The 10,905-nt window shown below is 42.0% G+C and overlaps 1 protein-coding gene and 1 long non-coding RNA gene across 5 annotated transcripts; one reads left to right on the forward strand and one right to left on the reverse strand.

Annotated features, from left to right (window-relative positions):
* Positions 1 to 928: 928 nt before the first annotated feature.
* Positions 929 to 9,000, forward strand: chrne (cholinergic receptor, nicotinic, epsilon). Of its 3 annotated transcripts, none has more exons than XM_037120150.1 (12): positions 929 to 1,040; positions 4,418 to 4,551; positions 4,756 to 4,800; positions 5,421 to 5,530; positions 5,620 to 5,775; positions 5,978 to 6,078; positions 6,159 to 6,359; positions 6,830 to 6,944; positions 7,060 to 7,174; positions 7,244 to 7,451; positions 7,763 to 7,896; positions 8,042 to 9,000. In XM_037120150.1, exons 1-12 carry the CDS (start codon positions 974 to 976, stop codon positions 8,207 to 8,209), a joined length of 1,554 nt encoding a protein of 517 aa, XP_036976045.1. In that variant the 5' UTR covers positions 929 to 973; the 3' UTR covers positions 8,210 to 9,000. The 3 variants fall into 3 exon arrangements, with proteins under 3 accessions (XP_036976045.1, XP_036976044.1, XP_036976046.1); XM_037120149.1 differs by lacking the exon at positions 929 to 1,040 and adding an exon at positions 3,417 to 3,685; XM_037120151.1 differs by lacking the exon at positions 929 to 1,040 and adding an exon at positions 3,704 to 3,891.
* Positions 8,041 to 10,873, reverse strand: LOC119031581. 2 transcript variants are annotated; one of them, XR_005078639.1, is made up of 3 exons: positions 10,739 to 10,873; positions 10,528 to 10,659; positions 8,041 to 8,177 (listed from the first exon to the last, which is right to left on the reverse strand). It is a non-coding gene; the product is annotated as an uncharacterized LOC119031581 (long non-coding RNA). The 2 variants fall into 2 exon arrangements; XR_005078640.1 differs by having other exon boundaries at positions 10,731 to 10,870.
* Positions 10,874 to 10,905: the final 32 nt, after the last annotated feature.

Below are 10,905 nucleotides of genomic sequence, written 5' to 3' on the forward strand. Positions count from 1 at the left end.
CCAAAAATCAGTCTGTTGCCCTTGTCAATGCACGGTGACACGACTTATATTACTCACAACGCTAATTATGACGGCAAATTTAGTCTCTGTGTTAAAACAAGGGAAATGTCCTATCTGCAGTCTGGTTTGTTCTTGTTAGAGTTTTCTTTGAAGCACGGGATGATTTATCTTGATCCAGTTAGAAGTGTGTGTCTGCATAAACTCTGGTCTGCAGACGCTCTCACACTCTCCAGCTGTTGAGGTGGCAAGGCTCCACTGTATGTTTTAAAACCCTGGACATGGTGTAGAACTGCACACCAGGGCCGCAGCTAACGATTATTTTCATCATCGGTTCATCTGCAGATTGTTTTGACAATTAAGTCTATAAAGTGTCATGAAAAATGGGAAAAAAAGGCTCGTCACACTTTCCTAAAGCTCACAGTGAACTCTTCAAGTTGTCTCCTTTTGTCAAACCAACACTCCAATGACGAGGACAAGCAGCACAATTCTTATATCTTAGAGGCTCAAAACCAGCAATTATTGACTGAATTATCAAGAGGAAACAATCACTGTAATCATGCAGTCTTTTATATCAACTATTACATTCTGTAACATGTTTTTCACAGGTCTGTTGGAGATGTATGGAAGGAAAACGGCACATGGTCTGTTGCCCCATTGTTGCCCACGTTGATGCTAGAAATACCTTCATATACCTGCCTGGCATCGCTGCAGATATTTGTGGCCTAATGATCATGATGATGGTTATTGTGGGTGACCGGAGTGTGACTTGACGTCCTGGTTTTTTAGTAGCTTCCCAGCTGCTGTGTGTAATCTGAGCCATGGATAGCGACAGCCGGGGTGGGCGACAGTCGGGGTGTTTGGTGGAGGGATTTAGGGCTCTTCCTCTCTGTCTTTACTCCCTCTCTTTCTCTCAGACTTAATATTTAAATATAGTGCAGTGCAGTGCAGTGCGGTGGAGAGGACTTGGAACAGGATGGCAGCGCGCGGTTTTGGGATATTTCTTGGAGTTGTGGCTATTCTAGGGACTTTAGTGCTTCAGGGTAAGTGGCAAACTTTTGGCACACCCTCATCGACTGGCTGAACGCCTTCTTATCTGCCAAAATGATCTTATGCATGTCCTGTGCTAGGGCGGCTCGAAAAAACACTACAGTAAGTCGCCATGCCAGATAAAACTTCACATGCTTAAGACTTGGGGGGGGGGGGGTCAGTGCACCTTTTAAATCTTTAAAGTGGGATGTCAGTTTGATTATTTGAACAGCCTGGGTTTGAATGTTTATGGTGAAATCTCTGCACTTGGCAACGACAGCCAATAAGCCTACTAATTATTGATCAATGGGCCAGAAAGAGGCTGTTGGAGGGCCGCATCCTGCCCACAGGCTACCCGTTGAGTAGGTCTGATATGTTGTATACATGTACAGTAAACGCTGCTTCACTTGAAGTTTACCGGGCTTTTTTCAATTCGGCATTGAACCCATTACAAGGCATTTTGTGGTTTTGTCTGCCTGTATACACTAAGTGCACATGTCGATGCTGAGGAGGATCATCTGTTCCCCAGACTGTCACATGATTTAGTGCTACTCTGAGTGTAGTGATGTGTTTTATAAGATGGGCACAGAAGTGTGCGTCAGCTCGAAGCAAGGCAGAGGGTCGTCTGCGCTCCGTCACGACAGCGGCAGTACTTCTGGAGCGTGTAAAGCTGTTCTGGTGGGCAGGAGGGCAACAACTGTAGTGGAGGTAGAAGTAAAAGCTTGTGATATAATTATAAAAATATGATTTGCGTGTGCTTAAACGAGTCTGCAAATCCATTTGACCACAAATACCTTTCCTCTCCCTGTATGACCGGTTGAGCTCAGCAGTTGTGGGGAAACACTTCTTCGTTCCATCTCCTTGGTAGAGGTCACTGTGGGGTAGTTTATAATCGCTCGTCTGCAAGGTCTTAAGCATTACCACCTCACTTGATTACCATATAGATATCCCAAGAGGAACAGCACTCTCTCTCTCTGTTTTTAACACACTTCACTGAGAAACACAGCGTGTGTGTGAGGATATAAGTGACACACAAGCGGGACAATTATATGAAGTCAGCACAAGAGACAAGCACTCCACAGTCGCCACCTATAACAACTCTGTCTGACATTATGTCCGTCATCATCATCATCAAGTTATGATGATCAGAATGTGAACTGGAATGCAAATGGCTGATAATAGGAAGGACTCTGTTGTGGGGCTGAAAGAAAAAGGATGCATGTCATGCTCAGAGCGGTCAGAGCGAGCTGGACGAAGGGGCGCGGTCAACTGGGGTTAGCTTGGCTCGCTCTCACCCCGCTCAGATAGAGATGGTGCAATGTTTACCTGTGTGGACATGTTGCTCTGACCCAAAACTACCTTCTGGTCACTTTAAAGGGTCAGCTCAGTTGTATCACAAAAAAAAAAAAAAAAATACACAAAAAACACAAAAAACCTACATGGCTGCAGTGGTCACTTGCAGCTCTACCTCTAGTGTCCAATCATCACTCTCCTGCTCCCCTCATAACATTACCTGTGCTTTGTATGATATGGCCGAACTTTATCAAGTATAACATGGCTCACTGCAAAAAAAGTTGCCACTTATTAAGTGCACTGAAATATATGCAAAGATTTTGAGTTTCTGTTCACTTCACATGGCCCACTTCAATGATGCATTGTGTAAGAATTCATGTAAGAAAAAAAAATCAAGAATTAACTCAAATTTTCAACAGAATATGAAGAAATAGGATAATCTCGTAATTCCACACTGAGCTCCCAGTCCAGACCGCTAACTGCTACTAGCTGCAGCTGCGGCTGTTAGCTGGTTAGCCCAGGTAGCCATGCAGCTAGTGGTTCCTACGATCATATGCTGCCTCGTGTTGGTTTGGAGTAAAGTCAGAGTCAGCGTATTTCTTTCTGTGCTGCAACATGACATTCCATTTACCGTACACATAATATTTATTTTGTTTGAATTCTAGTACAAAAAAATATGCAATTATTATCAATCCTATCCTAATTATCTAAATAATAATCGTGTTTAGGGTATTTTTTGTGGATGAATACAGTGTGCTGTTCCTATTTTATGGAAATCCTGCAGTATAGCCAAAGAGACACAGTGTGCAGGGTGTCATGAGGTCAGCAACTGCAGCGTTACGAGCCTTATGTTGATTTTTCATAGTTTATTTTAGCAGGGCATGCTGTCAGTATGCAGTCTCCATTTCAGGATTTATATTCTACAGGATCTTTTTATACTCCCGTCATATAATCGCCCTATCATAAGTCTTTGTTTTCCTCTGTGACGAAATTGGAGGAAGTACTACCGATCTGTTTACAAACAGATCAGAAGGGGATGACACACGGCATACTGCTGCATTCTCATGTTTCACATTTCAGTGACTGTCATACAGTTTTTCTCATCCGTGTGTTCAGCGTAATATTTGAGAACAATTGATTAACAATTGAGAAATCCTCGGGAAGTGAGACATCAACAGTATTGCCATCACACAGCCTACAACAGGTATTGTCCAGTGGGAGAATTATGATTACGGCTCACATCTATGTGACACATTGGACCCGGCAGGCCTGGAAATGAGTCGATCATTGGAGACGACATCTTTACTGCTGTGGAGTTCATGCTGCTGTCACCCTTTTTTGCATAATGGCGATATTGATGATTATTGTAGGTGACCTGACTGTGACTTAAAGTGCGGGCGTAGAGTTTCCCAGTTGCTGTGTAATCTGAGCTATGGATCGTGACAGCTGGGGAGGGAAGAGGCAACAAGTTCGGAAATAACCGCCGCCTTTCTCTCTCTTAGTCTCTCTTGGAGTTTATACTGACATAAAGGGCAACCAAGGAGGACGGCGTGATGGTAACAGGCTGTGAAAGTGAGGGTTTTGGTTGGTTGTTAGTTTTTTAGACTACTGCAATAACTTCATAGATATTTGCAATAAAATCAAACGACATGTTCAAGACAGAAAACGCCACACTATCTTAGGAAAGATTAACCATTGGTTGCAGAAAAAAAAAAAAAAGTTAAAATGTTGCAAAGCTTGTTATCCCTCATGGAATGCCTCGTGAGAGTTCAATTTCATCTGGCACAGGGTCCACTTGGACTTAAGGATGAACTGATTAGGATTTCGGTGATTAAAGTCCAAAGGTCACAAGCCACCGTGACCTCACATAACTCGAGGATTCATGCAATGATTACACACGAATAGAGAAGCAGCTGAACAAGATCAACAAAACTTAATAAGGTCAAATAATTCATACAACCATATACAGCCATGAGGCAGTAGTTTTAGTAGTTGGCACAGTTTAGCCTGTTTCCAATGTTTCTCCCGCTCCTGTTGTGAAACATCAATCAGGCATAATTCCTCACTAACTCCATTTCTCGTCTATTTTCCCATGCAGCGCAGTGTAATGAGGAGAAACACCTGATCAAAGACTTGTTCACAGGCTACAACAAGAATATTCGCCCGGTGGTTCATCCTGAAGACAAGGTGGAGGTTCAGATCAAGCTGACCCTCACTAACCTCATCTCTCTGGTGAGGGCTCACTCGTACAAAGTTTGGCTGGAACTGCTCTGAACAGTATATACACACACAGGTGCATGACCGCAAGTTCACTGTTATTCCCACAAGCCTATAGTGTTAATTGTGATTATTGGTGGGTTTAGATATGAAGATGATCATGCTGTTAGCTCACTGCAGGATTAACTTAGCAGTGCTTCTTCTTAACTTACACCACAGAATGAAAAGGAAGAGACGCTTACGACCAATGTGTGGATTGAGATTGTGAGTTTTTCTCTTCATATATTGTTTTTGTGTATTTTGGTATTAATGGAGACCTATTATGCTTTTTTTTTTTTTTTTTTTTTAAATTGGTTGCTAAGCATGTAAAATGTTTTGAAAGTTCAAAAGCCCAAAGTCAGTGTCAGTGTCAGTGGGACATCCTCTGTCCCATGGAAAAACACTGCTCCTAAAGTGCCCAAAACGTCCTCAGAAGTCTCAAACTATGTCACTCTGTCACACATTTACATAATATATGACTATATTGACTGCAGAAGTGAGGCTAACTGGAAGCTGAAAACAGGGCATAGCCTAGACACAGTAAGCAGTGTTGAGTCAGGTGTGTGTAAATTGACCAATCAGAGCCCACTGGGTTATATCGGAGGGGGGTCTTAAAGAGACAGGTGCTAAAACAGAGAGAGAGAGAGGGAATACATAGCTGCAGCACAGGACAGTGTGAGAAACCTGATGTGTTTTTGAGATTTAAAGCGGGTGAATTATATTCTGAACCTGAATATGAGCATAATACGTCTCCAGTAAAGACTCAGTCCTTCTCAGTTTTTCAGCCCTCACTTGTGTCTAGCTTTCATGACACGGGGGACCTTTCTCTCAAATGTCATTCACAGCAATGGGCCGATTATCGTCTTGCCTGGAACGCATCTGATTATTATGGAATTGAGCTTATTCGTGTCCCATGCAACACTGTTTGGCTTCCTGACATTGTCCTTGAGAACAAGTAAGGCTGCAACAAAGAGCTATTATACCCTTTTTTGTTGTTGTTGTCTGGCATTAACAGTTTCTGTTCCATATCCTCATTCTCTGCAGCATTGATGGCAAGTTTGATGTGGCTTACTATGCCAATGTGTTGATAAGCAACACTGGTTGGATGTACTGGCTGCCACCTGCTATCTATCGCAGCACATGTGCCATAGAGATCACCTACTTCCCATTCGATTATCAGAACTGCACACTAGCTTTCAGGTGTGGTATAATTACATAATTTCTAAATATATTTACTATATATAATTGCTGATTTATTAGTTAGTTCTATTTTGTACATTCCTCATCCTATAATGGGCTTATCCAGTGATTTAAAGGCAAGACACCTGCTCATAGAATGGGAGTTATATCCAGGTTGCCATTTTTTTCTTTTCTAATCCATCCTCATTGCTACGACCTCCAGATCCCAGACGTACAGTGCCAATGAGGTTGACCTCATCTTGGCTGTTGGAGAGACAGCAGAGACTATTGAGTGGGTGGACATCGATCCGGAGGCTTTCACAGGTACAGTTCATCCACAATCATTGTACTGTGATGTTCAAACACGCAATTCATCTCCAGCTTCTTATGTTCCCACCCTTCAGAGAACGGTGAGTGGGCCATCGTCCATCGTCCAGCCAGGAAGATGATCAACAAACGGTATTCCCCAGATGACCTAGAGTACCAGGAGATCCTGTTCAACCTGGTCATCCAAAGGAAGCCCCTCTTCTACGTCATCAACATCATCCTGCCCTGCTCCCTCATCTCTTCGCTGGTCGTTCTGGCCTACTTTCTACCTGCACAAGGTCTTTAGAAGTTGTTTAACACCCTGCAGATATTATTCATAGAGTGTTATTTCAAAAAGGTCATACATTTGCATATTTTGTGCCTAGCTAATAGTTTGACATGTAAGAACTGATTTTGACAGCTGCTCTACTGTTGATGGTGGTACTGGCTCAGGCATGTGTGAGCTGACCAATCAGAGCAGAGTACATGTTCAGGAAGGGGGGTGGCTTAAAGAGACAGACCATTTCAGGTGGAGGGGGGCATAGAGTATTGCTGCACTGAACTGTGTGAGTATACTGATGTGTTTTTTAGTGTTAAAGCATGTAAATGTATTCTAGTAGTAACCCAACATTAAAATATTCACCTGAAAATTAGCACAATACTGTATAGTGAGCACAGGGAATGTGCTGAAAGTATTGGGTCCTAAAACTGGCATGATTATTGCATTTGGTCTGGTCCCTCTCCTAAGTCTCTATTGTCATCTTCACAGCTGGGGGACAAAAGCTGACTGTGTCCATCTCTGTCTTGCTGGCTCAGACTGTCTTCCTCTTTCTTATTGCTCAGAAGATCCCTGAGACGTCACTCTCTGTTCCTCTCATTGGCAAGTGAGTCATTGTGTGTTCAATGCTGACCTCTGCTGGGGGTGTCTGGTCTTTAATCATTACAGCTTTACCACCCCCAACTCCGTCAAACACAGATCTCCTCTGATGTCCTCCTCAGGTACCTGATCTTTGTCATGAGTGTCACTACCCTCATTGCCACCAATCAAATTGTGGTGCTGAACTTCTCCCTGCGCAGCCCAAGCACTCACACCATGTCCTACAGCATCAAACATGTAAGTACATCATGTTTGGTTGAGTGAAATATGTGTAACTACTCTTATCTTGCCTGCCCTGTGTTCCAGTTGTTCCTGGAAATGGTGCCTCGCTTCCTGGGCATGTCCCCTCTGGTGGAAGAGGGTGAGGAGACAGCAGAGGTAAACGGAGTGAGGGAGCGGCGGCGCAGCTCCTTTGGCCTCATGCAGAGAGCAGAGGAATATGTGCTGAAACAACCTCGCAGTGAGATGATGTTTGACAAGCAGAGAGAGAGGCATGGTCTCACCAGATCAGTTGGTAAGACACATATTTTTAAAACTATTTTTCACCACTTTGCACTTAGGGTACATTAATAAACAGTTGGCTGTATAACCATTTTTACATTTTGTTACCACAAACTGGAAAACTCATTTATGTTTTAGATCTTATATGTAATTTCATGTGTAGTTTGTGTCACATTACTGTGAGTCACGTCCCTTTTATTAACCATCCACGTGTGTAGTACATGCATATTGTGTGTCGTTCAGCACCTTTTATGGTGCCCGTGTTTGCCTTAGATAATGCAGTGACATACTGTCATCTGACTGTCTGTGTTTCCTCCCCCCTAGTGGATAACATCGATGTCAGCAGCACAGCCAACTTGTACAAGAGTTTGGCCCAAGCTGCACCTGAGATCAAGCAATGTGTAGATGCCTGCAACTTCATTGCCGAGAGTACAAGACAACAAAATGACATTGGATCTGTGAGTGTTGAACATTATCTACGTAGCCAACAATTTGTATGTATTTTTAATGTTTTGGATGTCTCTACTTATTATGTCTGTGTTTTTCTAGGCAAATTGTTGTCTTAGTAAATTTTATCTCAGATCACTTTATTTCTGTCTAAAGGAAATTGAAAGCTGGGTCCTGATCGGGAAGATGATTGACAAGGTTTGCTTCTGGGCTGCCATTCTCCTCTTCATCATTGGCACAGTGGGGATCTTCTTAACGGGACACTTCAACCAGGCGCCTGAGCTACCATTTCCTGGGGAGAACAAAAGATATGTCCCTAGTTAAATTAAATCTATTTGCCGTAAGGAAACATTACCAAGGGTCACTGTGCCTCATGCCGTCCCTACAGCTGAGAGGTCTTGCTCATTGAGTCCAAGGCTCCGATTGAGGGTTGAGTTAACAGAGATGTGACAGCAAATCTATGTGTTCACACTCGAGGCTCAGACTTGCCTTTGTGAGCACTCGTCAAGCAGCCGAAGGTTTTCATTCAAACTCGCAAGTTAGTTCTGAGTTCTCTGTGTTAATGTATGTTCTTTGGCTGTGTGCATTGAATGGGTGGATCAGTTGTAGTTAACAAACTTGTGTTTTAAATCATTGCCATCATCATCATCTAAATCATACCAAGTTTAATTAATTAATTGATTGTGATATTTTGGGCTATAAAACAATGTTCAGGTCAAGGCAAGTCACCACCATGCTAAGAAAGAAAGTCATTGCTGTTACACTGAAGAACTTTTCAGATTTTGCCATAAGCACACACACACTAATACACTGATGATCTGATTTCATTTGGTCTGCACAACTTGTTCATCTTTCATGGGCTCACAAGAATCGTCCATGTATCACACTGAGAAACACATCTGCTGATATCTGGATAGGTTTCCCTGCATGTACTATGTCTTATGTGAAGAAACTGTGCATGTAACTTGAGCCAGTGACTCTGAATCAAAGCCTTATTCTTCTTACTATGACTTATTTATTAGGAAGTCTTGTTAGGGTTAGATGGCTCAGAGGCATATTGTCTTTATTCATTGTGCCATGTTTTTTAAATAAATATTTTATTTTGTGCACTGAGACTTGCTTAATCAATTTATTTAAAGTGTTAGCTGTGTGAAAGCCCCCACACAAAACTTGAATTGAGTGTCAGGGACACATGTTGTACGTCCGATTGGCACCATACACATCTCAGAAATGTTTTCGAAGAGAGAAACCAATCCTATGCTGTTCTTTGATGAATAACCTTTTCAAGTTCATCCTCTTCACTTCTTTTTGGGTCCAGCTGTGGTCAAAGCTACATCAGTGGGAACTTGAGAGGGATGTTATATAACCAGGTTATATATCTTTTTATTATGTGTATACAAAATAGATACTTAACAAGTATATTTCATTGTAATGCAACACAACATAATGTTAATTATCTTAAGGTCAATACAAGCAAAATAAATAGAACACATAATGACTTTTATGATGATTTAACAACATATCCTCACAAAAAGTCACACTGGACACCTTAAAGGTAAATACAACTAAGAAAACATTTATTTTTCTCTTGAGTATCTTGATTTAAGTCCATTGTTGGAGCTTTTGTGTACAGTGTTGTGGTGGTTGAGCATCGCCATGTGGTGTGAGAAGGTACTGCACCAAAGTAGGGCTTACTTCCTTCTTTCATCACCAGTGTAATTGTAAATTGTCTGAGGGTCTTAATTGTCGCCAAACTGTTCAGTTTTTACTTATATCATGTAAGTATTTTCTCATAGCTGGTGAATGCTCACACAATTTCTCACTCAAAAATAAGTCAGTTTGTCTAAATAATTCAAAATGAAGCGCTAGATTTCATTCGTTATGCAGGCAAAAATAAAAATTAAAAAAGTCATTAAGAGGAGGAGGAAAAACAAAAACTCACACAACAACAAATCTGGCCAGATAAGTAAATAAGTCAGGAAGTTTAGATAATTAATATCATGTTCAATAAAATATGAAGGAGAGTCCACAAAAAATGTTGTACTAATGCAATCAAAGATCAAACACGTAATAGTCACAGTAGTTCACTGGTAACCTGTGAAGCAATTACAATTTGTGAAAAATCCTCTATTCTCTGCAGTGGTCTTGATAAGGGTGTGGTTGGATGTGATAAGACCTGGTGACATGCAAATCACGACCCAGATTTCGGCCAGTTTGCATGTGTCACCATGACAGGCCACTTATCAGTCTGCTCCTCCGTGTCTGTGCATGGTGATTAAATCAATACTCTCACTGAAATACGCCTCGTATAATATAAGAATCGCTACAGTCCTTTCTACTTAGATATTTCTTGTATCTCCACAGTTGACCAGGAGTTGGAAAAAAAATTCAATGTACCTGAAGCTGGCGCGATACGTACTTCCGGTGTGTCCACTTCCTACAACTACAAAGCCTGCAATGACGGTGTCGTCTACTTTCATTCGAGGATTGTGGGTCACGTTTATGAAATTTTTTGCCAATTGCTTGTTTGTGTTTCTATAAACATGCACCAGAGGTGAGCTCGGCGTTTAAATAAACAAACAAACAAAAACAAATTCGTGACATCCTCGCGAGCAGGAGTTGTATTTTGAAAGAACGCTGACCGGAGATCTCGTGATACGTTGCGTGATTCTCGCTTGCTCTTCCAACCACCCTCTCGACTCCCCAGCGTGCCTGCATTCCTGTGTGTGTGTGATGATCCGGATGGAGGCCCAGTCTGGACTTGTCTTGTCCCCCTTTGAAAACAAAAGTTAATGTTTTCGTGTTGGTGGTAGACCCGATGAACACAAACAGCCATTAACCTCACCTGTTTACCTGCTTTCTGGCATACGGCTGCGCTATTTTAAAACACGACATTACTGACAATAAAACCTCTTGGTTTTGTAAGAAATAAAAACACATTGTGCTTTTAACAAGATGAGAATTGAACATAATGCCGGGCGCGACCTGCCTCTAGCGACAAAACGGCGACATTTCCTGAC

The sequence above is a fragment of the Acanthopagrus latus genome, chromosome 13 (genome assembly GCF_904848185.1).
Source record: "Acanthopagrus latus isolate v.2019 chromosome 13, fAcaLat1.1, whole genome shotgun sequence".
Taxonomy (NCBI): Eukaryota; Metazoa; Chordata; class Actinopteri; order Spariformes; family Sparidae; genus Acanthopagrus; species Acanthopagrus latus.